The sequence below is a fragment of the Mustela lutreola genome, chromosome 9 (assembly GCF_030435805.1).
Source record: "Mustela lutreola isolate mMusLut2 chromosome 9, mMusLut2.pri, whole genome shotgun sequence".
Lineage (NCBI taxonomy): Eukaryota > Metazoa > Chordata > Mammalia > Carnivora > Mustelidae > Mustela > Mustela lutreola.
Genome location: NC_081298.1, coordinates 5,988,871 through 6,016,280, shown reverse-complemented (window position 1 = coordinate 6,016,280; position 27,410 = coordinate 5,988,871). Strand labels below are relative to the sequence as shown.

At 44.7% G+C, this 27,410-nt stretch overlaps 2 protein-coding genes across 5 annotated transcripts in view; both read left to right on the top strand.

Annotated features, from left to right (window-relative positions):
• The first annotated feature begins 33 nt into the window (after positions 1–33).
• Positions 34–11,018, top strand: CSTF1 (cleavage stimulation factor subunit 1). 3 transcript variants are annotated; one of them, XM_059132836.1, is made up of 6 exons: positions 34–171; positions 3,854–4,054; positions 5,639–5,916; positions 6,063–6,260; positions 7,085–7,475; positions 10,420–11,018. In XM_059132836.1, the coding sequence occupies exons 2-6, from the start codon at positions 3,886–3,888 to the stop codon at positions 10,677–10,679; spliced, it is 1,296 nt and encodes a 431-aa protein (XP_058988819.1). In that variant the 5' UTR covers positions 34–171; positions 3,854–3,885; the 3' UTR covers positions 10,680–11,018. The 3 variants fall into 3 exon arrangements, with proteins under 3 accessions (XP_058988819.1, XP_058988817.1, XP_058988818.1); XM_059132834.1 differs by lacking the exon at positions 34–171 and adding an exon at positions 202–346; XM_059132835.1 differs by lacking the exon at positions 34–171 and adding an exon at positions 249–380.
• A 7,008-nt stretch (positions 11,019–18,026) lies between these two features.
• CASS4 (Cas scaffold protein family member 4) overlaps positions 18,027–27,410 on the top strand; it is a 35,242-nt gene continuing 25,858 nt past the window's right edge. For both annotated transcript variants that reach the window (XM_059133075.1, XM_059133074.1), the window contains exon 1: positions 18,027–18,371. In XM_059133075.1, coding sequence (XP_058989058.1) covers positions 18,336–18,371 — 36 coding nt within the window. In that variant the 5' untranslated portion in view covers positions 18,027–18,335. The remainder of the gene's footprint in view (positions 18,372–27,410) is intronic.

Here is a 27,410-nt window from a genome sequence, read left to right as displayed (position 1 = left end):
GGCCCCGGAAGTGGTGGAGCCAACCGCCCGCCAGGCTTTGGCCGTTCTAGCGCCCGCGGTGCTCTCCGGGATCCGACATTTGTCCACGAAACAGCATCTCCCTGGTGTCAATCAACGTTGTCGCGCAAGAGGGAAAGTCCGAGGAGGTTAACGAACCACTCGAACGCGCCAGTAAGTAAGATGGCGAGAGGGGCAGGAGAGAGTGAGGCCGATCGATAGCGCAGCGCTCGGCGTTTCGCCCTTTGCGCGTGCGCAGGGAACGTGCGCTCAGAGCGATCGATTGGGCAGAATTCGCGCCTCCATTTTTCTGGGAGAGAGCGGGAGATCAAGAGAGCCGGACTAGAGGGTACTGGGGCCCTGGGATGCATGGAGAGCGGCTGGTGCGGTTCGCAGGGGTCTTTATGGGACCACAGGAAAGATGAGCGGGGCGGGAAGGCCGGATAGTGAGAGGGTTGGCATGCGCCCTGAGTTGCCCGGCCGGGCCTGCACACCCCCTTCTGTTCCTCGAAGGCCTCGCTGCGTCCCTCACTCCGTCCTTAGTTCGCTTCTACCGCGGGATGGTAGCGGAGCCTCGTGAGGGGCCATGTGTGTCCCCGCCCTGGTCCCTCTTCCAGTTCCGGGTGTAGACAGTTCTTGCGGCTTGTGCTTCCCGTCCTCGGGCCTCGGCGTCCTCATCTGCAAATTGGGGGCGGTAATTGGGCACTCAGTAGCCCAGCGAGCGAACGTTCTGGGAGACTTGAGAAGCGGGCCTCGTCCTTTTCTTTCTTAATCTTTGTGTGCCCCGTGATGCTCCTGGCGTGAGGGCAGAGGCGGGAGAGATTTGTGGTTAAGTTCTGGGCGCTGCTGTGGGCTGTCCTGGCGGCCCCTTGACGCGTTACCCAGCCACATTTTATTTTCAGTTTCCTAACTTCTTTGTGCCGGTTTCATCATCTCTTTTGTGTCCAAGTGTTGTCTACACAAGCATAGATTTGTATACAGCTGTTTCTACGTGTGCTTAAATACTTCGATTTCATTCAGTGAGCTAACGCTTGTAAAGTGCTTAACACTGTGCCTGGCAAGTACTTAATAAATGTTAGCAGCTGTTATTAACACCGGTCAGTGCAGCCCAATAAGGCCTGGAGCTCTGAGGTCAGATAGCCTGGGTGAGTTAACCTCTTTGCACCTCAGGTTGCCTATCTCTAAAACAGGATTAGGTGAGTATTTAGTGAGATAATGCATACAGGTTGCTTGCACGCTGTGTGTTATATACTACACTTATGTCTAATAGATTTTAAAGTTTTAAAATTATTAGATTTTTTAAAGATTTTTATTTATTTGAGAGCAAGAGAGGGAGCAGGAGGGGCAGAGAGAGGGGCAGAGGGAGAAGCAGGCTCCTCCACGAGCAGGGAGCCGGATTCCGGATTCGGGAATGGATCCCAGGACCCTGGGGATCATGACCTGAGCCAAGGCAGAAGCTTAATGGGCTAAGTCACCCAGGCGCCTCTGTCATTAAATTTTCAAGGAGCGCTACAAGTAGTCATCAGCAACACAGTCTAGAGTTAAACCATCTGTATTTCAGTCCCGCTTTCTCCATGCACTCCAAGGTCGTGGGACCCTGGACAAGTTATTTTCCCTTCTGATCTGTATATAAGATTACAGGATCTCCTTTACAGAGTGGTGTTGAGGACTAAGTAAGAAAAAACATGCTAAATACTCAGTACCTGTTATTTATTCTTAGGATCAATAGCTTCAGTTATTCTCCAGAGGGAGTTAGAAAACATGGTTCCCCACCCCATTACTATAAGACACCCCCGTTCCAGTAAAGTCCGGTAAAGTCCAGGCAGGGCTAGTGTTACTGCTCACTCCTTTCTGGTATTCCTCTCTCTCCCCTGTGCTCTTGCAGTTTCTTGTCTGCCTGCAACTTCTCTTCTTTATTAACAGCCCCAAATTCTTGTGGCCCTCTGATAGCTGTCCAGACATACATATACATACAGACATTGATTTTTGGAAGTCAAATTATGCACTCATGTTCACCATTTGTACTGACTTTTTTTGCATAGATCAGAAACCATCATCTGCAGTTTTCATTTTACTTTCTAAGGAAGACCTTAACCACTTCTGAACCAATCTTAGGGCACAATCCTTCAGATTTTTGCCCTTTTTATTCATGTTTTTATTGTTGTTTTAGCCATATCCTTTTTGCCAGTATTTTATTAAGCAATTCATCTTTGAATCTTTCCAAAGCATTCAATTTGATTTAGTTTTCATAGCATCGTGGCTTTTGTGCCCTTGTGTTTCTCTTTACTATGTAATTATATTATGTAATATAACAGATTTAGTTACCTTAAAATGTGTGGTTTTTTTTTTTTTTTTAAGATTTTATTTATTTATTTGACAGAAAGAGATCACAAGCAGGCAGAGAGGCAGGCAGAGAGAGAGGAGGAAGCAGGCTCCCTGCGGAGCAGAGAGCCCGATGTGGGGCTTGATCCCAGGACCCTGGGATCATGGCCTGAGCCAAAGGCAGAGGCTTTAACCCACTGAGCCAACAAGGCATTGGCCTCCTACCTTAAAATGTGTTTTAATGAACATAACTGGGAGGTGTCTGGGTGGCTCAGTCAGTTAAGCATCTGCCTTCGGCTCGGATCATGATCTCGGGGTCCTGGGATCAAGTCCTACATTGGCTCCCCACTCATCAGGGAGCCTGCTTCTCAGTCACACACTCTTTCTCTCTCTCTCTCTCTTTCTCTCTCTCTCTCTCTGTAAAATAAATAAATAAATAAATGATTTATTTTTTTTTTTTTTTAAAGGAATGAACATAACTGGGGCTCCTGGGTAGCTCCTGGGTAGTCGTTAAGTGCCTACCTTCAGCTCAGGCCATGGTCCCAGCATCCTGGGATCCAGTTCCGCCTGGCGCTCCCTGCTCAGTGGAAAGCCTGCTTCTCCCTCTCCTACTCCCCCTGCTTGTGTTCCCTCTCTCGCTGTGTCTCTGTAAAATAAATAAATAAACCCTATTTTTATATATATTTTTTTAAAGATTTTATTTATTTATTTGACAGAGAGAAATCACAAGTAGATGGAGAGGCAGGCAGAGAGAGAGAGGGAAGCAGGCTCCCTGCTGAGCAGAGAGCCCGATGCGGGACTCGATCCCAGGACCCTGAGATCATGACCCGAGCCGAAGGCAGCGGCTCAACCCACTGAGCCACCCAGGCGCCCAATAAACCCTATTTTTAAAAAATGAACATAACTGACATGAGTAAACATGTAGCTCAGCTGGTGGAAACAGTAGTGTCTAGACATTCAGCAATAGCAGCTGTCTTACCTATTGCAAAAACCAGTGTCTTTTTTTTTTTTTTAAGATTTTATATATTTATTTGACAGAGATCACAAGGAAGCAGAGAGGCAGGCGGGGGGGGGGGGGGCGGGGAAGAAGGCTTCCCCTCTCCCAGGACCCTGGGATCATGACCTAAGCCGAAGGCAGAGGCTTTAACCCACTGAGCCACTCAGGTGGCCCAGTTAGTGTCTTTTAACAGAAGAAATAGAAGATTCTAGGATAGCAATATAGAATTAAAATGGCAAGCAGGTAGTTTGACAGAAAAAAAATTGACAAAAAGTTCTGTAATATTCTGTAAATATTAGCTAACATGAATTTGAATAACATGATTTCACTGCTCTGCACACACCATTCTTATTTAACCTTCACTAACTTACTTAACAGCTGAGGAACATGATCTCAGAGGAAGGAGGTTGATGACCAAAGATGACACGACTAGTAGAGCTGGGATGTGCTCCCCACACGTCTGACCAGATTGCTGTGTTGCCTCTGTGACTTAGTAGTGCTTCTGCCCTTCACCACCCCTCTTTTCTCATCTTGCAGCCGGCAAGGAGATTGGCTTCCTCTTCTCCAAGATGTACAGAACCAAAGTGGGCTTGAAGGACCGCCAGCAGCTCTACAAGCTGATCATTAGCCAGCTGCTCTATGATGGCTACATCAGCATTGCTAATGGCCTCATTAATGAAATCAAGCCTCAGTCTGTTTGTGCGCCCTCGGAGCAGCTGTTGCATCTCATCAAACTAGGTAGCTTTGAATGCAGATTCATTGATTCCGTGACAAGGTTCCCGATGTTTTCACAATCAGAATTGTTCAAGATTATTTTTGTTTCGTTTTAGTGCCTAGTATGTGTCAAGTTCAGTGCTAGATACTGAAAGAGTAAGCAAACTCCAAGTTATGACGATTTCGTGCTGGTTCTAGCCTCAAGCTCTGTGTAAGAATTATCTGAAGCGTTCTTTCATTGTAATATGGTTTCAGATTTCAGCTCGAATGGTGTTTCAGAGAGTCGTCTTCTCCTCTTCTAAAATAACCTGCTATCTTCCCAATACCTCCCCAGGTGCTCTAAAACAACACTTCCATTTCTTTCATAATAGAATCACTGTCTGAAATTTTCTTCACTGTTTCAGGTTGTTTCCCACGCAGTCTGTACTCCCCAGAAAAGACAGTAAGCTCAATAAAGACCAGGATCTTGTCTTGTTCAACAGGATATCCTGATGCTTGCCTGGGTTGTAGAAAGCACTCAGTAAAATATAGAATGACCATAATGTTTATACCCTTTGACTTAGCAATGCTAATTTTGATAATTTTTATACGAATTTGAGGAAATAAAATGAATACAACTGAAATACCCAAAAATAAGAAGTTAGTTGTGAGTATTCTTGTATCCATCACATTGGGTCCGGCAACATGATATAGATAAACATTACACTGGCCAGATGTTTATTCTGTTTGAGTAAATGAACAACTTACAAAATACCATATAGTGTGGTTCTATTTTTAAGAATTGTAACAAAGGTCCAGAAGAATTTCATTCCACCATGTTAATAGTAACTATCTCCGGGTGATCTAATAGAAGATAATTTTTATTTTTGTGTTCATCTGTATTCCTAATTTTTCTTATACTTAATAAACATAATCTTTATGTGATATGTAAAGTTATTTTTAAATTTAAAATGCATTTTCTTGAGAAACTTCTATTTATTTAAATATCAACATTCTTTCAGATATGTTTCACTAGTGTTACTGCTAACAATGTATCTGACTTAATGAGCCTCAAAGCTGCTACTAACAGGTCTCAGCACTAAAATACTAAAATACAGAATGGGAAAAAATGGACAGCATAACTACAGAATTGCTTTTTTTTTTACATTTCTGTAGTTGTAATTAAAGTAGGAAATTTTGGAGGCAGAAATTGGGGGAGCTGATGGAACCTCTTGGAATCTAAGCTTCCCTGATCCTTACTGCCTATAGGGTTGTCACTGTGCATGCACCTCGGTCGGCAGACATTATTTTGTGAAGGGCTAGATGTCCTGCAGCTCCAAGAAAGAGTAAAGTGACACTGGATCCAGAATTTCGTCTTGGCTTTTTAAAGTAACATTTTTTCATGCACTTAATTTTTTTTTAAAGATTTTATTTGTTTATTGAGGGGAGAGACCGCATGAGCAAGGGGAAGGGCAGATGGAGAGGGAGAAGCAGGCTCACCGTTGAGCACAGAGCCCAATGCAGGGCTTGATCCCAAGAGTCTAGGACCATGACCCAAGCTGAAAGCAGACACTTAACCCACTGAGCCACCCAGGCACCCCTCATGCACTTAATTTTTATTCCTTTCAGGAATGGAAAATGATGATACCGCAGTTCAGTATGCAATTGGTCGTTCAGATACAGTTGCCCCGGGCACAGGAATTGACCTGGAATTTGATGCAGATGTCCAGACCATGTCCCCAGAGGCTTCAGAGTACGAAACGTGCTATGTCACTTCCCATAAAGGACCGTGCCGCGTAGCTACGTACAGTAGAGATGGGCAGTTAATAGCTACTGGATCTGCTGACGCTTCCATAAAGATACTTGACACAGAGAGAATGTTGGCCAAAAGTGCCATGCCGATAGAGGTAACAATGCCAGTGACGCGTGTGCTGTGTGCCTGTTGTTCACTGGGAGAATGAGAGACCAGTAGATCAGACTTAACTTAGCACAGTTGGGTACTTTGAATCAGACAGATTTTAGAGTTTGAGCACCTATTTTCTCATTGGTCTAGGTCATGATGAACGAGACTGCACAGCAGAACATGGAAAACCACCCAGTGATTCGAACGCTTTACGACCACGTGGATGAAGTCACATGTCTCGCTTTCCACCCAACAGAACAGATCCTTGCCTCTGGCTCAAGGGATTATACTCTTAAATTATTTGATTATTCCAAGCCATCTGCAAAAAGAGCCTTCAAATACATTCAGGTTAGGAATGTTTGGAAAGGAGCTTTACATTTTTTTCTTAAAAACTAAGAGTTATTATTGTATGACTATTCCCTTTTTTAAAGTAGGCTCAGTGATCATCCTATAAAACAGGAGCAACAAAGACGCATGCCTCAGGTTGCTCGGGAATCCGATTTGCATGGACTCGTGGTCCGCATGCTTCCTGTGCCCACCTCCGTGGCTGGTCAGGACTGCTGGCCACAGTGTATGCAACAAGGGTTCACAATCTATGTCACTTTTTAAGGGTTGCAGAACCCTGTTTAAAGATAAAACAGACCAACTTGGCTGAAGTGTAACTTAATGGCAATCAAAAAATCATTCCATTGAAACTCAGATGTTTCCCGGAAAAGTGACATTTGGTACTGTATTTTGAGTTTGAAGCTCAGAAATACTAATGTTTTGGTAGTGGCTTCTACCTTTTTATAATTTAACTTAGTTTTTTTACTCAATATTTGGAGACCCAGGACAAACTGAAGAAGCTCTTCCCGTGTACAAGTTGTATTTATCCTTGTTCGTTCATATGTGAATGTATTCTAGCCCGATAGTGTTCCATTCTGAGTTCACCCGATGTTAATTTGGAAATAATGAAGCTCGCTCCTGCGGTTTTTGGAATAAGTAATCTCACCAGGAAATAGTTTTTAAAATCTCTGTTCAAATGATACTCTAGAAAGTTCATTGTTCCTTCTTATACCTGTGTAACATCTGACCATTGTCTTGAGTATTCTTTCCATCAATGAAATACTTTCCGCATTTCCTCCGGATTTAATTGTTCACCAGTTGGTTACTTAATGTCTCTGTCCTAACAGGAAGCCGAAATGTTACGCTCCATCTCTTTTCATCCTTCCGGAGACTTTATACTTGTTGGGACTCAGCACCCTACTCTTCGGCTTTATGATATCAATACATTTCAGTGTTTTGTCTCATGCAATCCTCAAGATCAACACACCGATGCTATATGCTCCGTGAATTACAATCCTAGCGCCAATATGTATGTAACTGGTAGCAAGGACGGCTGCATCAAGCTATGGGATGGTGTTTCAAATCGATGCATCACAACTTTTGAGAAAGCCCATGATGGTGCTGAAGTTTGTTCTGCCATTTTCTCCAAAAATTCGAAATACATTCTCTCCAGTGGAAAAGACTCTGTAGCTAAACTTTGGGAGATATCCACAGGACGAACGCTGGTCAGATACACAGGTATGTGAAAAATTGCTATTACTTAATGTTTCTGAAGCATTTTATGGTTTCCAGAACCCTTAAATCCTCACGAGAGCCACAGAGTAAATGTATGCATTGAGCAAGGCAGGTGTGATTCCTCTTTTAAATAAGAAATCGAGGCTTAGACATTAGGTCATTCAGCCAAGGCTGCAGGTCATAAGAAGCAGAGCTGGAAATAGAACGATAGTTTCATAACCTTATTCTTCTTCATACTTTATGGCTTAAATGAGATCTGATTCCATGCAATTAACATTTGAGATTCTGGTGGTCCATTTGTAAACCAGTGGTCCGCCTTCTTTCCTCAGACATAGAGCAGTCCAGAGAAAAGCCTGAGTTAGTGCGTCACAGTAAATATATGCATTAGGGAAAGAAGGCTGAGAGGGAAGATCTTGGCCTATTCCTAAGACAGCCGGTAACCCTAATAGTTACTCGGGCAGTGAATGTTGGTAAAATACTGTGTCTCATTCCCTGTTCCTCAGAGCTGCCAAGGCTATTGTTTGGTAGAAAACCTCTAGGAAACTTCAGCTAGTTTCCTGTGTTGTGAGATGTTTGTGTCATACACTAAAATCACCAGGACCGGAACTTAATAAGAAAACAATTTATAAGGGCCTGGCTGTGGTGGTTATTAGTTAGCCTTTTAGAAAAGTGAAGAGGTGGAGACTGAGACATCTGAACCACTAGGGTGCAGCATGACCCCCTCTGATCTGTCTCCTGGCCGCCAAGTTCACTTCCTGCCATCTGTCTGGCTTCTGACACAGGCGGTACAACTGACAAGTCTTGTGGAAAGTCATTTTTATCATAATTCTTGGTGACTTTGTTGAAACACTATTGTATGGAGCTATTTTGAAGAATTTCTTTAATTCTTATTGTTCAAGGACTGTATGCTTGTTGCAAAAAGAAGATACAAAAGTGATCGGAGTGAAAGTGGGAAAACCTCCATCTTCAGAAGTAACTGAGTGCAGTGTATCAGGAAGGGTGCATGCTAGAGTCTCGAGATTTATTGTGTTTGTTTTGTCTTGTGACTATTGGGATGTTTCTTTTTTTTTTTTTTTTTTTTTAAGATTTTATTTATTTGTCAGAGAGAGCGAGCGAGAGCGAGCACAGGCAGACAGAGTGGAAGGCAGAGTCAGACGGAGAAGCAGGCTCCCTGCGGAGCAAGGAGCCCAATATGGGACTCGATCCCAGGACGCTGGGATCATGACCTGAGCCGAAGGCAGCTGCTTAACCAACTGAGCCACCCAGGCGTCCCACTATTGGGATGTTTCATGCTTACATGTGGCTGATGAGTTTGTTTTGGTGGAGAATTGGGATTTGATGTCAAAATGAGATTCTACGGAATTTGTATGCAAATTCCCTCATTTTCTAATTCACAGGCTAAGATTCCATGGCAGCATGCTTAGATCTGTGTTTCCAGCTCGAGTGTCTAGTTAGAATTCAAAGGGTTCTTGAAATATTGAAAGACAAGGAAAGACTATCAAGTGTTAGAAATTTCAATGTTAAAAATCAATTCAGAACACTAAAAATGCTGAACCAGGGAAGCAGTGCGCAGAGCTTGTGAAGTGGACATATGCGCAGTCAGTGAGCTCCAGGAGAGGGCAAGGTGACTGGCAGTTCTGTAAACCTAAGAAATGGAAATGGAAGTATCTTTCTGTATGCGTCAGGTGGCGGGAATTTATAAGATTGCTGTTACAATGTATTGATCAACATTTTAGGAAATTACATATCCTATTGTTAGGAGTGTCAGCTGGTAAAGTATTTCCACTGGGCAGGTTGGTGTCCTGTATCAAAATTTTCAGCATCAGGCCTACGAGGTGCACTCTTAGAAATTTAGTCTAAAAAGACTCTGAGCAAGCATGCACGTGCGCACACAGCAAGGTTCCATGCCAACGAAATCTAGAGTAGGTGAAAGGGAGAGAATGAAGTGAATTGTTGTTCGGCATCCTTTTCACAGTATGCAGCCTTGAAAAATAAACACCCTGCAAAGCTCTATGTGTGTTGTACCCTATGCAGATCCTGGCAGCCACCGTGTGAGTGGGTGCTGTCATTACCCTCCACAGAACAGAAGCGAAATTGAAGGCATAACAGGGCGGTGTGATCTGTCCATGTTCGCATCACTTATAAGTGTTGAGTCCAGATCTGACACCAACACTTGTATTTTTATCCATGAAACCATAGTCCCTCCTCACAGAGCTCTGCTCCAGCCTGTCGAATGAAAGCAGTGGTGTGTGCCCTGCTTTACAGATGACGGACAACGTAGAGATTTGGAGAAAGGGTGTTCATCAGAATACTGACTCTGGGTGCAAAACTATCAGGCAGTTCTTTTTTATGCTTCATACAGTATTTTAAACATAAAATCTGTATTTTCCTGGTCCTAAAAAAGCCTAAAGTTTCCTTTTGGAGAGAAGATGTCCATACATCCCAGTAATTCTGTTTTAGGAATTTAATCAAGGAAATCATGTGTTCAGTACAAAGAATTTGTTGCAGTGTTATTTGCGATCAGATACAAACTAAATGCCTAGCAGGAGAAGAAGTAACTAGTAATAGTGCTTCCTAACAATGGTGCATTTTGCAGCCAGTAAAAAACATGGAAGAACGAATGTACCCAACAAAAAGTTGATTTAAACTGTGACAGAAAAGACATGTAGCACCAATTTTGTATCTTTTCTTAAGATGTTTTTATGCCTAGAGGTATATCAGAGCATTCACAGTTAGTTGCCCGAGGTAGCAAGCTGGGGTGATTTTGGTCTGCATGCTTTCCTGGAGCATCCCAAATTGCACAACAAATGTGTATTCCTTCCATTTTAAAATGCTGTTTTGCCAGGGACAGGATAGTTAGCCAACGTGCGAGAGTCCGAGGATGGAAAACATCAACGTGGACAGCTAGCCTTGGCGCTCAGACCCGTAACCTCTCATCTCTGTGCAGGTGCCGGCTTGAGCGGGCGGCAGGTGCACCGAACACAGGCCGTGTTCAACCACACTGAGGACTACGTGCTGCTCCCCGACGAGAGGACCATCAGCCTGTGCTGCTGGGACTCTCGCACGGCCGAGCGCCGCAACCTGCTCTCCCTGGGCCACAACAACATCGTGCGCTGCATCGTGCATTCGCCCACCAACCCCGGCTTCATGACGTGCAGCGACGACTTCCGAGCACGGTTTTGGTACCGGAGATCCACCACGGACTAACCCGCCTCCAGGATCTAGGGTTCTTGTCTCGAGGACTGTGCCCCTTCTGCCCCCGCGCCCCATCAGCAGCTCCGGTCGTAAGTCACTGCACCACCTGGCAGGTGTGCCGCCATCTCTCCGTCCTTCTTGGATTTGTACAAAAGAATCTTTTTTTACCTTGATGTAGAATCATGGTGGGAAAAGTTGGAAACGCAGATCTGTGCGGTGGTTCTGCATTCACTGATTATTACAGTGTGATTTTCATCGGTTTTGTAAATACAGGACTTGCCATTTCTCTTGAATCTCTTGATCATTTGAAGAAGGATAGAGTATTAAAGTGCTTTCTAGATCTCAACTGAACCTGTCCCGAGGAATTTTCATTTGGCATTTTTGTCACCTTTTGTACCTGTTCTCCACCCTCCTTGTCCGTGTGTCTCCATGCAGAATACATATCGACCGACAAGTGGGCACACAGCTCTGAGAATCGAGTGTTGTGCTGTATTAAAACCATTTTAGAGCATCCATCAGTTCTATCCTAAAATGACATCATTCTGATAATAAAGCTCAGATCTCTGACTTTAGTGTTACACTTTTTCACTTCAATAAAATAGCGGCCAGTTTTTCCTGAAGATGTGTAGGAGACCAGATGTTTCATTGTACCTCCCACATTGTCCTTTCCGTGCCTGCTGTGCTTATCTTCAGTGAATACTTCTAATAAGATTATTGCTGGTCTATAGAAAACCTAATTGAAGATCCATCCAATCTAATCAAAATTAGGTGACCCCACGGCTGCTCAGCTACTCACTTGTTTCACAGGTGATTAATACCTATTGACTTTGTTCTTGTGTAATTTTAATCTCGTTTTTCAGTTCTCTTCAGCATGAATCATCACTACTCATCGTGGATGCACACAGCAACTCTGTTCTTGGAAGATTTTTGCAGTTAACCAACCGATGGGGGTTTTCTTCTTCTCAAAACTTTTTAGGATGTGACACTATTTCTCTGGATTCAGCTCAAGCTAGATCAGGGAACCCTAACCTCTCCTCTGAAAGATAGACTTTGGTTTATATTTATCCCCAAATACAAATACCTCATGATCTGGGTAGGAATATCTAGAATTAGAATTTAGGGTCATTTGATAAAAATATCAAATTGATTAAAGTTAAAGTGTTTTATGTTTTAGAAACTTTAAAATCTTCTGAGGTTTACTGCATAAAAATTCTTAGTCATCCGCCTTAAGGATCATTTCAAGTCTTTGGACTAGGAAACCATCTTAGGCATTCTTAATATGTTAAATCAGAGTTTTAGTTCAGATTTCCAAAGAGCGATATTTTTTAGTCTATAGGGAGTTTGGATTTATTTTTATTCTGTGTCTTGATTCTCCAGCATTTGGACTTGGCCATCTGCAGGTGCTGCTTTTGTAAGATTGGAAGAAACCTACTGAATAGGAAAAAGAATAACCAGTTCCATAGAAAATTACCAGCCAAAGCTCCTGGCTTCTTTTTTTGCTGCTGCTTTTGCTTTCAGCCCTATGAAACTACAACAGAGGTTGACCACCTTCTACTCCAGCACATGCACTAGAGTGACCCCGAAGCATTCCTGATTTAAGCTCCACTGGGTCTTTTTAACTATTGATGAATTTAAATAAGGATGCCTGCTTTTTCCAGTTTCTGGAGTGGTCTCAGCAGTGGATCTATAGTTTCAGGACTCCCGTTTACAAGATCAAGATACTTCGTGTGTTTCCAAAACAGACCTTTTTTTTTTCTTTTCTTTTTTCTTTTAAAAATCACATTTTGGGACACCTGGGTGGCTCAGCCGGTTAAGCCTCTGCCTTCAGCTCAGGTCATGGTCCCGGAGTCCTGGGATCCAGCCCCTCGTCAGGCTCCCTGCTCAGCCGGAAGTCTGCTTCTACCCTCTCCTCGCTACTCCTGCTCTCTTGCTATCTCTGTTGATATCTGTGTCTCAAATAAATAAAATCTTTTAAAAAATAAAATCACATTAATATTTTGAACTGGTATAAAGGCCAGGAATATTATATTACATGGACATGACATCAGCATGTCATTAACTGTACCACATAACACCCTGGCTTTCAAACAGTGAATAATAAGTCAGGGTCAGAACTTACAACTTCTGTGTTATTTTTTTAAAGATATGTGATTTCTAAAAAATAAACTTTTTGTATGTAATAATTTAAAGCTAGTTCTTTTTTTTTTTTTTTTTGGACCTTACTTTGAATGTTTCCATTCTATATTCTCATATAGCAATTATGACTTTGGTACTTTTCATACTTTCTTTAGTGTTTTGTTCTAGAAGTCAGATTTTTTTTTCAGCGTTCCAAAATTCATTGTTTTTGCGCCACACCCAGTGCCCCATGCAATCTGTGCCCTCCATAATACCCACCATCAGGCTCACCCAACCCCCCAGTCCCTCCCCTCCAAAACCCTTGGTTTGATTCTCAGAGTCCACAGTCTCATGGTTTGTATCCGCCTCCAATTTCCCCCATCTCACTTCTCCTCTCCATCTCCTCATGTTCTCCATGTTATTCCTTGTGCTCCACAAGTAAGTGAAACCATATGATAATTGACTGTCTCTGCTTAGAAGTCAGATTTCTATAGCCAAACCTCCTTTAGCTATGTGCCTTACCTAAAACTAAATATAATTCCATATCTTTTGATGACTCAGAGAAACCAACCTTTCGCCTTAGACTTCAGTTGAGCCGAGGAAAGGTGATGTTGTGGGGTGGGGGAGGTGTCTCAGCAACAGATTTGGGGTGGGAGGGAGACTTCTGTTTCTGAAAATATGGTGAACCGGATACTCTCAGAACCTTTTCAGCACACACCTGTACAGAATTTCTTTTTATTTTTAATCTCTAAAAGGCTGAGCTAGCAATAAGTTCTCAGGGAATTTTTGAGAGGCAAAAGCAACCAGAAAGTTCAAATCTAGATAATCAAGAGCTATGGGGTGGCCATTTGCACTGAGGACATTTGTCAAGCCCCTGAAGCCGAATGATTTCTGAGCTGTGACCTCACGTGGGAGCTTTGGTCCAGACTTGGTAGGAAAGCCTAGAACCCGGAAGGAGCCCTATTCCCTGAAAGGGTGAACTTTACAAAAACTCCACCTCCCGGGAAGAGGAAAGCTGCCTGACTGGGTGCTGGCTCAGGTGTGTGGGGCGGGTCTTCTCTGACAGTCCCATCTCACTTAAGGTGGGAACAAACAACTCATACTACCTTTGTGGCTGGAGACAAGCAACCCAAGAGTCTAAAGCCAACACCAATGAAGGAAGAACACAACTTTCCCCCAGGCTCCAGTGTCCCAGATCCAGCTCTGAGAATCACGGGGTCATAATCAAGTATTTAAGGAAACTGCCCCCATGAGGAGAAGCAGTAGAAACTAGACCCGAGAGTCAGACTTGAAGACTTGGAATTAATCAGATGCATGGTATGTGAGTACATCGACCATGAAGAGATGAAACGGACCGAGGACCAAGAGACTTTAAAAAGTGATCAAGAGGATCTGGACAACAAAAACCTTGTAGAAAATAATCAACTTTTTTTTTTTTTTAAGATCTTTTAAATTTATTTGTTGGAGAGAGGAAGAAGCAGACTCCCTGCTGAGCAGACTCCCCGCTCACATGGGGCTCTATCCCAGGACTCTGAGATCATGACCTGAGCCAAAGGCAGACATTAACCCACGGAGCTATACCCAGGCACCCCAATAGTTGACGTTTCTATAACTTTAATTCCTCGGGCTTTTGGCCTTTTTCTGGAGCTTTTCTACTTCACCTTCTGACTCCCTTGGTGGGTGTTCTAATCCAGTGAACCTCTTACTCACTGTTCAGCTGGCCACTCACCTGACAGTAACCCCTTGCCTGCGGCCCCGTGTGGTGCCCAGGGATTTTCTTGTGTTCCTGCTAACACTCCCCCCCCTCTCCTCCAGCTTTTGGCCCCCTTGATGCCTTCAGCGTTTCTTTTGCATCCTGTTTCTCAAGTCGTGCTTGCTTTAACCCCCTCCACCATGACATCGAAATTCAAACTGTTAAACAGAGTCATCACTGACCTTTAAAATCTCAGTCCTCCCTGTTTCATCTGTGCATTGGAGAATTTAGCTGAATTTGTTGACAATTTATGAAATTCTGCTTTCCCCAAAAGAGCTGAATTTGAGTTACCTTCTTGAGGTTAAAAGCCGCCAGATTACTAGATGCTTTGAAAGCCGTGCAGTCTAGGGACAACTGGGTGGCTCAGTGGTTTAAGCCTCTGCCTTCAGCTCAGGTCATGATCTCAGGGTCCTGGATCGAGCCCTGCATCGGGCTCTCCATTCGGCGGGGAGCCTGCTTCCCCCTCTCTCTCTGCCAGCCTCTCTGCCTGCTTGTGACCTCTCTCTCTCTCTCTTTCTCTCTCTCTGTCAAATAAATAAATAATTTTTTTTTTTTTTTTTAAACCATGCAGTCTGAAGTTTCCTGCTAAGCCTTTAATGCTTTGGACATTCTTCACCTGGTGTCCAGCTGCACTTGAAAAACTCGGGCACTGAGTGCCCAGCGTCCGAAAACTACCCCTCAAGGAGCATGCTAGCCAGAAGTGCACGTGAAAACAGTATAAAGCATACCCAAAACACAGTCCCATCTACAAAAGCAGTCAACCTTCCTGCACATTTATTAGGAGCTCTAGAAGTGAAGTGGTCAGATGCCCCAGGCTTTGAAGACAAAATTCATCCAAAATACCATTCTCAGTAGCATTTGTCGAGAGAAGGGGGAAAATTATCTCATTAGAGTCTCGGACTCGGTTCCCTTGAACTGCAGCTGTTTCAACCCTCAGTCAGCGGAATGATACGAAAGCCACCTACCTTCCTGGAATAGCAAACTCTTGGAATATTTGTGCACAGGAGGACACTTTCGCCTAAAGAAGTAAATACGAATGGATTGCAGCAAAATGTCTAAGGGCTTTCATTCAGTAAAATGACAGGGCCAGATAGGAGACTGAGAAGCCAAGCCCCTCATTCACAAAATTCAAAACTAGGAGTCTGTGTAAGCGTGAGTCTGTTTCCTTTTGGGACCAAATCTGTGGCTTTTGTGACTTCATTCTGTTTCTTAATTTAGGTTGTTTCTCCTAAATAAGTAAATAAGACATGCAAATTACAGCATTCTAACCTGTATTAGGAACTCAAGGGTCAGTTCTTCAGTTGTGGGAAAGATCACTGTTGGGAGTTTGAGGAGATGGCGGGAACCGTCCAGACTGGACCTTGTGCAAAGTCTAGCTTTCTTCTGAGAGGCTTGGGTCTGGTTTCTGCCTCAGTCCCATCACCGTGTGACCTTGAGCAAGTTTGTCCATCCTTTTTACTTCTTTTCAAATATATGTGAAGGTGCATGATACAATTAAAAAACAAACAAACAAACAAAAACAATGGTTGCTGGGAGCTGGAGTCCATCAGAGGGATGAGGAGTGACTGCTATGGGTTTCTTTCCAAGGTGATCATATTTTCTCAAATTAGATAGTGCTGATGGTTGCACAACCCTGCATATACCAAAAAACAAAGAAAAAACCACTGAATTGTGCTCTTTAAAAGGATGAATTTTGCGGTATGTGAATTCTGTCTTAATAAAGCTGTTGCTTTTGTAATTCGATGTCAAGATTACAATATAATGAATTTCCATGTAGCCATCACTCGACCCCCCCAGCCAGCTACTCATAGCTCATCTTCTTCTACCTATACCTCTAGCCACTTTCCCCTCTGCTGAATTATTCTGAAGCAAATCTCGGATCTTTATCTGTCAATATTCCAGTATGTGTGCCTGAGAGATAAGGACTTTTCAAAACAAAATCAGGACATAATGGACACATTCTGTGTCCATTTAGTGTGTCCACTAAACGGACACAGAAGCCTCAAATTAAGGTTAATGGATTCCCACCCTGGAAGCCTGAACCTCAACCTGAGCCCAGCAGTGCCCGCATCTTCCTCATCTGAGAGGAAGCATCCACGCCCACCAACACAGACATGCAGTTTAGGGCCAGAAGAAAGGAGCAAAGAGGCACACCCCGGAAAAATGTCCAGATTCACATTCAACAACATGGACATCACCTGCCATTTTGTCCAGGCCTTTGCCTGCCAAGCATTGCCCGCTGTACGCCTGGCAGGGGTACCGCTCGCATGAGTCATCCTATCTGCAAAAGACCAACGGGATAAAATCCGTCGGCTAGTCCAGGCTGTCACTCAAAACCTCAGCCCTTCTGACTCATTGCTCTTCCATCCGACCCTGCTTCGATGTCTTCAATGGAACTTGCTAACCTCATCTCTTTTTTTGCATATTCATGGCGTTGCAGCTGGGAGCGATTTCGGCCTCTCGACCGATCTGCCCCGCCTCTCCTGTCATACCTTCCTCGCGAAACCTGCCCTCCGTGACTCCCCATTCTCCCATCTCTGACGTCCTCCCTGTGAATCTCCGCTTTGAACTTGCTGCTAAGCCAGCTCGTGTCCTCACCCTGTGGGCTCGTTGTTCCCTCCCCGTTGATCGGCTCCCATCTGTGACACGTCCGTCACTTGGCCCCAGGAGTTAACTTCCAACAATGATAACAATTTAAAATATGAATTGTCTCAGCCAGAAATCAGCTGGCTATTTCCAGTAAATCCTTCCTGGTGCTCAGACGTGGGAGCGCTGACGACACGGGGGTGGGTACTCAGCAGACCAGACAGGGAGGGCCCTAACGGCACGAAGGTAGCAACAGGGAGAGACAAACTGTTGGAGGTGTAACCTGAGCCACGCTCAGGAGAATGGGTACCAGTTCGTGGTGCTGTGACTGTGGCTAGCAAGTCTTCTTCCCTGTATGTCCTCTCTGAACGTTTACTCTGAATTCAGGGAAAGTAAAAATACTTAGCAGGTAATGCTGAACTGCACTGAGCCCGTGCTGTGGTTTCAAGTTCAGATGATGGATGGGTGAGATTTAAGAGACAATTTAAGAGATAAGAGAAAAGTGCTCAGCAGAGAGCCCTGGTAAAGAGTCAGCACTCGCAAAATGTTCGTCATGAAGTTTTGTGAGCCGAGACCAGGAGGTGGGCCTGGGTGGGCCGGTGAGCAAGGAGCGGTATGTACCAGAGGAGAGATGAGTCGGGACGGGGTCCTTGAGGACACCCCCCTTGACTTGTTTTCTCCCAGCTGTTTGTGGGGCAAGTTTAGGAAGCAGGAAGGAAGAGAGGCTGACCACGATCGCAAATTTGGCCTAGCGGCCTCTAATCAAAAAAATGAACTTGCTCTGTCTGGTGGAAGTTGTTCATAGTGTTTGTGGGGACGAGAATGCAACGCGCTCATACGCTGAGCTTTCAAAGTAGGAACTTCACCCTATAAAGCAGAAGAGCGTTTTTTTTTTTTTTTTCATCTTTTGTGGTTTCACATAGCTTAAATGTGACAATCCCTACTTCTAGACCAAGTGAGAGGCCAGGCATTGAGGAGTGAGTGTGGCCTGGATTTCTGTCCCCTCTCCATCATCCCTTTTATTTTACTCTTATCGTGCTTTCCAGAAAGTCTGCCTGCTGGGAGAATCATTTTGACAGTTTCCCGTGTTGTCAGATAGCTCCACAGAATTCAGTTTCTGAGAACAGGCCAGAGGCATGCAGTGACATTGCATAATCCTCTTCTGAAGCCGGAGATATCAGCCGGAGAGCTCACGGGAGCTGTTTCACACCACGATGAAAGGAGCAGGCGTCATGGATGGTATGCCCAAGGTGAGTGACGGGGACTGCTTGGAGGGGCGGGCGGTGGGACACCCTGGTATGGCTAAGGACAGGGACCGATTTGCACTCCAAGTTTCTAATGAAGTTGAAAGGTGAATAGTAGTGAGTGTGAGTTTGAGGTCGTACTAATAGTAGTGCATGTGAGTTTGAGATGGAGAAGTTTAACCAAGTTTAACTAAGTCTAAGTGTGGAAAAGATATGTGTTCTAAAGCCTCTGCCAGTTTGATTGAGAGACGGATGAAATGACTTCCTAGCAGAAGGCAGGTTATGGGGTTGATGATACAACTCACCCATCCCTTGGCGACCATTCACCTTCTAACAAACTTCTTGAGCAAGACGTGAGTCTCGGCCTCCGCCCACGCTGGCCTCCCCTCTCTCTGGGCCCTGCAGACAGTTAGTGTCTCTCCCAGGTGTCCTGGTTGATCCCGTGCTCCTTCCCCAGAGCGGAGTCTACCTCCGGCTTCAGCCCCCGAGGGGCTGGGTCCACAGGGAACATTCTGCGCACTAATTCCCGAGAACTTTTGTACTGATACGTATGAGTGGGGCTCAAGTCTGTGTCATGAATCAAAAAAGATTCACTATTTAGAAAGTTGTGTTGGCTGCTTTAAAGGAAAAACAGCTGGGACACAAGGAAAATGAAGCTCAAGGATGATCTTGCTGCACCTTTTTAAAATGTGAAGTAGAACAGGAAGAAGTGAAACAGTTACTAAAGGGGAAGCTTGTTTATATGAATTACGAATATGTTACTTAGTATTAAAATAATAACAATGGATGTCACCAGTGAAATTTACCGCTGAGTAACCTATGCCGGCCTCACTCATATGGATTGTGTGTAAATATTTAAGGAACCTTGGAATTTTATACACAACTATTTTCTTTGAAAAAATTTTAAACCATTAGAAACCTGGGGGGGGGGGGCAGTAATTCAGTAAATCCCTGCGTAGCCTTTACCTAGATTCACTGATTCCTGGCACTTTGCTACATTTGTCTGCCTCTCCTTGTGTGTATTTACAGAGGTGTGTGCACACTTTGTTGTTACTGTCACACCATTTGAAAATCGATTGGGCATAATGACATTTCACCCCTAAAGGACGCTTCACATCAATATGTATCTCTTAAAAACAAGGACATTCTTCTGTACAACTCCAATCTGATCACAGGCAAGAAAATTTAACGTTGAATTAATAATGTCCTTCTAACACTAAGTCCATACCAGCAGCAGTAGGGCAAGAACCCACATCTTCAACTCCTAGTCCAGAGGCAACCTCGGCTCTGGGATGCCTACAAAACATATCAATGCACGTATGATATAATATACTTATTTAAAGGCTTTCTACAAGTAAGAGCACTAATGGAACAACTGTTGAGCTTCTCACCTTTTACAATGAGCAATACCTATTAGAGTTCCATTTATTTTAGCACAGTTGATCTCCTTTGTTAATTAATTGCTTTTTATTAGAGGGACACCATGCAGTCAGGGGTCATACCATGTAAGTGGTTCTCAGCTTTCAGCGCATTTGGCTTTGAAGCACCGTCAGGTTCTTTGGGGGCATCCCGGAATGCCTCTCATACCCTGAAGGTGGCCTGCGGACAGTGGGGGGTGACCGTGACTGCCTATCAGGCTGTCCCCTGGTTCTGCTGCTTGTCACCCAACTGTTCTGTGTCAGTAGAGTCTCCGCCTTTGTGACCAGCAGCCTTCGTGTAGTTGTCTGACTTTGATTAGGTTTTCCCTAATTCTCACATAAAACCAAAAGAAAAATGGAAAGTAAATAAGATGGTATTAGTGTCGGGAAACTTGGGGAGTGGTACATTCGCAACAGAGGTAGTAGCTCGTCACGGGTGGCAAAGTGCTGCATCTAACACGTCATTCGTTGGCTTACTGGACAGTAGCTGGTTGCCTCCATGTTCAACTCCATTCAAGAAATGCTGGAAATTTAGGTCTAAAAGGGTGAATAAGTGATTTTATTATAAGTAAAGCCTTGTTTGGGATTTTGGGTAGTTTTACAAGTGCCTTATTTATGAAAACAGAGTTTGCGTGTACTTAAGTGACAGGGTCCCGTGTGTTACAAATTGTATTCACTTCTGAGTGTGTGTGTACCCGTGCACACCATTAGAGCTCATGTTGAAACTGGCAACTTTGGGCACAGACATCTTTGTCTGGCTGGAATTGAAGGAGAGTCAGATAAGCATGGTATTAGTTTTCCTTCGCTTTCTGAGAATTTCTGAAATTTGATTCTATTTTATACCTACTTTCTCACAGTATTTTCTCTACCTGCCCCAGCCCTGCACTTTTCTCTACCCCAGACCTGCACTTTCTCTCTTCTGTCAATATGGCTGTAGGCTCACTTGGTTTTCTGAAAGGAATTTTCAAACACGTGTCTTTCCCCTGTTTCTGAAGGGTGGTTGTCCAGAGAACTGATCAAAATAATACTTATGTTTCACGCACGTTTCAGTGTTCTGAGATGTCCTTAACATTTCAGGTTCCACCTCCAGTGAAGAGCAAATATCCTTTAGCTCTCTTCCATCCCAATTCTGGGTGGAGCGGTCCTCCAGCCCCTCAGGGAGGGGCTCGGTAAAGATTGCCAACGTTCCCAGGGCTTGTCTAGACACAGGCAGGCCCAACAGCTAGGCGGTGCCTGCCTCGGCGCATCCAGGCAAGCGCACTGCGCACTGCGGATGTCACTTGCGGGCGGGGAGAATTGCAGGCTCCCCTTGTGCCTTTAGGACCTCTGAGGTGGGAAGCAAGACGTTTTCACTCAGTCTTTGTTGAGGAATGGCAGCGGGAATGTGTGCAGAGAACTTACGACGGCCGCAAGGCCAACCTGACCTCCTCCCGCCAAATCCCCCACCTCACTGCCTCCCCTTCCCCCACCTTGAGACGCTCCATCTGGGGGCTGGATGCCATGGGGCTTCCCCGAAAGCATCTTCCACACTCGCTCACTCACTAGCTTGACCCCTCTCTGGACCTCCCCACCCAAGGCACGTCCCCAGCCACACCCTCCCTGGTCATTCTCAGCTTCCTCCTCCTCTTCATTTATCAACGTCTGAAATCATCTTTCCCAACTGTTTCTCCCTTTATTCATCATCTGTCGTCCCCTCTGGAGTGTCAGCTCCACAAGGGACAGACCTGGGCTTTCTTTATTCATTTTTTATTTTATTTTATTTTATTTTATTTTATTTTATTTTTTCAGTGTTCCAAGATTCATTGTTTATGCAGCACACCCAGTGCTCCAGGCAATATGTGCCCTCCTTAATGCCTACCACCAGGCTCACCTAAACCCCCTTCCTGCTCTCCTCCAAAACCCTCAGTTTGTTTCTCAGAGTCCATAGTCTCTCATGGTTCATCTCCGCCTCTGATTTCCCCCAATTCACTTCTCCTCTCCATCTCCCTGTGTCTTCAGTGTTACTTTTTATGCTCCACAAATAAGTGAAACCATATGATAATTGACTCTCTCTGCGTGACTTATTTCACTCAACATAATCTCCTCCAGTCCCGTCCATGTTGATACCAAAGTTGGGTATTCATCCTTTCTGATGGAGGCATAATACTTCATTTTATATATGGACCACATCTTCCTTATCCATTCCGTCCGTTGAAGGGCATCTTGGTTCTTTCCACAGTTTGGTGACTGTGGCCATTACTGCTATGAACATTGGGGTACGGATGGCCTTTCTTTTCACTACATCTGGATCTTTGGGATAAATATCCAGTAGTGCAATTACAGGGTCATAGGGAAGCTCTGTTTTTAATTTCTTAAGGAATCTCCACACTGTTTTCCAAAGTGGCTGTACCAACTTGCATTCCCACCAACAGTGTAAGAGGGTTCCTCTTTCTCCACATCCTCTCCAACACATGTTGTTTACTGTCTTGTTGATTCGGGCCATTCTAACTGGTGTAAGGTGGTATCTCAATGTGGTTTTGATTTGAATCTCCCTGATGGCTAATGATGATGAACACATTTTCATGTGTCTGATAGCCATTTGTATGTCTTCTGGGCTTTCTTACTCAGGGCTGGGTCTCCAGTGCCTACAGCAGTACCTGTCCATAGGTGCCCAATAAACAATTTGAGTTGTGTGTGAATAAGTGGGAGGTCACAGAGAGTGCAGATGGAACACTTGCGACATAGCCCTGCCCTGCCACAAGGTCAGAGACAGTACTTCCTAGTTGTCAGACACCTGGGAACTGAGGCCACCACGACTCTAAGCTCCCTAACCGCTACCTGGCCCCAGCCTGATCCACTCAGCCTAGACTTTCGAGAACTGGCCCCCTTCTCACTCCCATGGTCGGAAGTTGCCTTAGATCTGAGCCTTTGCAGCTGAAGTCAAGGTCACAAGGACCTGCGGCCTCCCTGTGACCTTGTCCAGCAGTTCCATCCCTTTACCTGCCTCACAAGGCAAAACATCCCAGATATGACAGCCAGCCAGAGAACACAGTTCACTGTCCACAGTTTAGCCATCTACCCAGCAACGGGATCCAATGTAGTTACTGGATCCTGGGGTTTGGATGATCAACACAGAGCTGATGTCCTAGTAGGGCCAGAAAGTCAGTAGATGAGTAACTGGACACAATGACTTCAGTGTTGAGAACTGCCCTGAAGAAAATAAAACAAGGTGATCTGATCGAGGTGATGGATAGAGAGGGCCTCCCCGGAGACCTGTCCGATGGCAGAAGCATTCCAGGCAGAGGAGACGGCAAAGGCAAAGGCCCTACAGCAGGAAGAGATTCAGCCTGTTGGAGGATCCGCAAAAAGGCCGACGTTGTTGGGGCAGAGGGACAAGGAGAGAGAGTGGGCAGAAACGAGACTGCAGGGAGAAGCAGGGTCCTGTTCACGTGGGACCTTGTTGGTCCTGTAAGATCTTTAAGGTGCATTCTAAGTGCTAAGGAAGCCACTGGCCTATTTAAAGAAGGAGATGACATGATCTGATGTCTTATGGTCTTATGTTTCTAAGACATCACTCAGGCTGCTATGCAACAAATGGATGTTGGCCAAGAAGAGCAGAAGCGGAGGATGAGTCAGGAGACAAGGGCGGGGGTCTCTCCTTCCATTTTGCAGGCCGCCGTGCTGTTCCCAGTGCACACGAACAAAAACCCCTTCCCTGTCCTTTGAAAAAACTTTTGACATTTTGAAACTGTCAGGGGAAATGAACAGAAAGAAGACCAAAGAAAGATGTAAACAGTTTTTATTGAACGACACATGCTACGCATCCTTTTAAACTGATGTTTGTTTTCTACCAACCTTATTTCCAGGCAATATACCTTTCATTCATTCAACAAATTAACGGGTGCCTGCCCTGTGCCGTGCACTGTTCTAAACACCACCCGTTTCCCAATATAATAAACTGTCATTTTAGTGAATAAAATACCCATCATATTGTATGATCACTCCTGTTTAATAACTTTTATTCTCGTAACAGTTTATTTGCTAGAGAGCTCACTATTAAAAAAAAAAAAAAAAAGAACTCAACAGAACACCCTCACGACCCCCAAAGTTACCAGACTATTCAAAGAAAAGTAGTCTGCATGATCATCGAATGGGGAAGCAGCCCTAAAAACAGAACATGGTCATTTTGGAACTAGGATGACTAAGGGAGGAAATGACAAGTGCCTGGAGGGGAAATAACTTCAAAGGACGGAGGTGGGAGGCGGGGAGAAGTGATATTTGGATACTCCAACATGAGTTGCAAAAAGGGGAAATAAATACTTTAGGAACCGTGTCCATCTGTATTGCTCATAAGTCATTTTGGGCTGGAGTGGAAGAGGAGGCTTGGGTCCACACCATGGGGACAGAAGTAATGGCAAGAAGGCAGTGTGTCCCGCACCTGGGCCGGCATCCGGGCTTCTGGGCAAAGGCTTGCAGTCTCTGCAGACTCCTCTAGGAAAAACACGGAAACCACTGAAAAGTCATCCACGGGCACGTCTGGGCTACCCATGTGGCCACGCACTCCCGAGAGAATGTCTCCGTGAGCTTAGAAGTTACTGGATAGACAGTATTGTTCTTTTTCCTGAAAGTCTTGTTTCTCCGTAGAACCAAAAGCAGCTTTTGCTCTGCATCTGTTACAGGCAATCTGTCATCCAGGGAGAAGAAAACAGAAGGAATGAGACAAGAAAGCAGTAGGGTCTTTCTCCCTTGGCAATTTTTGCCCTCCAGTTAACAGAAAGTAAAAAGGGCTTTGGGGGATGTTCACTTCAGGTTCAGAATGTAAACTTGCCCCGAGGTTGAAAGGGCATAAGAGTTGATGATAGACAGCGAGTACTTCCAGCTGGTTCTTTCCTGCATGGATGTTGCCCGAAGTGAGGAGATTAATGAATATTGTGAGGTCAGCGCAGCCAGTTACACACACCAGTGTCTCACTGTCCGTGTGGTTTCCCAAGTAAGACCTGCGACGGGTTTATCCATAGCTCATTACTGACAACAAAGTGGGTAAGTCCAGGCACTGGGATAAATTTACATCCACAGAGGGGAGACCACGAGCTCAAGTAACAGGGTGGCTCCTTGCTTCCTAACACACCTAAAAATGACCCTGGGGCATAGAGAGTTCAGTGAACAGGTATGAACCTTCCCTTATCTTTCTGTAATCTGTTAAACAGCTTGGGCCAGCTTTGAATTCTTCCTGATCAATCAGATGGAAAAAAATCACACCCTGAAGGGCCCTTGACTGCTAGCCTCCCAGACGATCTTAGATGCGGGACACAGATACAACATTTTTCTAACGTCTGTTATGTATTCTCATATGCATTTAAAAAAAAAGAATACTAGCTCATCAAACAATTTTACAGGCAAGGTAGCTTAGGAAGAGTTGTTAGTAATTGGTCTCTTTTAACATTTTACTCTAAGTAAAACAATGTACCAAGAACGATGACACATGGCTATGACGGGAAGCAGTTAATAGACACACGGAGTTGACAAGTGCCATCCTAGACAAAGTGTCCTCCTCATCGGACAGGGCACAATGGCACAGAAACACCTTCTTGTAGCCCCTGTCTTTCCTCTTCTTTTTCCTTCAAAAAAAAAAAAAAAAGAAAGAAAACAGGAAGAGAGGAAAGGAAGCTTAAAAGGGAAAGAACCCAGCTGTGGAGGCCCCAAGAAGTTCCCAGTCACTCGCCCTCCTCCCTCCCTGCGCTTCTCACGAGCAAGGGCTCAACCTCAACCACTTCCAGAAGTTGCTTCCAACTTCTCTTTTTTTTCCAAACAAGGTATCTTAATCGATAACCCAGGGATGTGACTGGCCAAGAGTTAACGTGGAGGTGGTGGAGGAGGGAGCGGTGAGGAACAGTGGACTGAAGGACACAGTTTGGTATAACAGACACCCATCTTGGGCCACAACCAATTAAATATCAGTTACTGGAAGGCCTGGTTTCTCATTGCGTCATTTCTATCCTGAGGCTACATCAAGGGGACCTGTACTGCTTTGCTCACTGCCCCCAGCATACGGTGTCAAACCTACAGTAGGGATTTAATATATGATTGCCAAATCAATGAAGCACGAAAAGTGCATTCTAGCAAGGTTCCCATCAATAGGGGAAGTAGATTCAAACAAGTGGATCTGGTCAAGACCCAAACCTACTGGAAAACCACAGCGTTCAGGCCTCAGGGAAGAAAATACTTCACTTCCATTGGTCGGCTTCGGAATTTTTTTCTGGTCAGTCACTTCCTCAAAGTCTTATCCGTGGGCAGGACCTTCCACAGCTACGGAAGTCCTGGGATAAGGGGCTTTCTCATCTGAACCTTCAAGAAGATTTCAAAGCTGGAGGGTTCAGAGGTCAACGTTACGGTGGAGAAATCACTTCACGTTTCTGCTTTTTCATAGAGGATGCCATCAACCAGGGCCATTTTTACAGGTGTTAGAACAAGGAATCAGTCTTTGACTTAAGGTGTTCTTTTTCTCTCATGTAGCGTCTCATTTCCATGTTCGTCAGGATTGTTCCCACCACAATAGCTATTGGCACCCGATGGATGGGGGCGGGGAGCAGGGCACAGGCGGAGGGAAGGCCTGCTGTGGCCGGCCCCATCCTTTGGTAGGGCTGTTGCGGTCAGCTCAGATCTGCTGGCGAGAACAGTTGCAGAAGGAGCACACGGTTCACGCACAACTGTTTTAGACCCACACCCCTCAGCATTCCGGCTTAAACTGCCACCGAAGGACTTCCCCTCCCAAGAGGTTTCTGCCGGTGTTTTTCAGGATATGGAATAATCACTCTGAAAAATAATTTCTTTAAAGGATCAAGATGAAGGTGAATGTGAGTATCAGCGTTTCTCTTGGTGGGCATCCATTTCTTGCAACTATTCAAACTGCTTGGGACTCTACATTAACCGTGTGAAGGGGTCTATTACTTGTTATTTCAAATGTTTCCCCTAAGTTAAGAGTGCCAGTAATGATCGTCCTCAAAGGGCTGTCACACCAGTTCAAGCAATTGAAAGTTGCTCTATGGCCCATTTTTGGCTTCGGAACCAAAAAGAGAGGATTTATATTTTGTTTAAAAAACTATATGCTACTCGGTTAATTTTTTTTTTTTTTTTTTTTAAGCCTGAGTGTTACTCTAAACATAAAGGTTATTGGGAGAAAAGGGTATTTCGGTGTCTCAGTGAAAGTGACTTGGGGTCACTTTGTCCGCATTCTGGAGCCTGTCACTGGAGAACGCGTCCACTTTTTCAGAGCAGCGGCTGGAGCCCAAACTCGCTGATTTTGCCAGCCTCAGCCTCTCTTGACAGGCGACAGCAGCTTTCCTTCCGTGTCTCTCCTTTTGCTACGCCTTTAAAACCAGCTCCAAGAGAAACAACTCTTCTTTATGCCGTAGAATGATGCAAGAAATTACTTAGCTGTCACCTCATTAAAAAAAAAAAAAAAAAAAAAAAAGCCCAAATATTTCTGAGACTAAAATGCAGATTCTTTTTTTTATTTTCCATTAACATATAATGTATTATTGGCCCCAGGGGTACAGGTCTGTAAATTGCCAGGTTTACACACGTCACAGCATAGCACATACCTTCCCCAATGTCCATAACCCCAACCATCCTCTCTCTAAACCCCCCC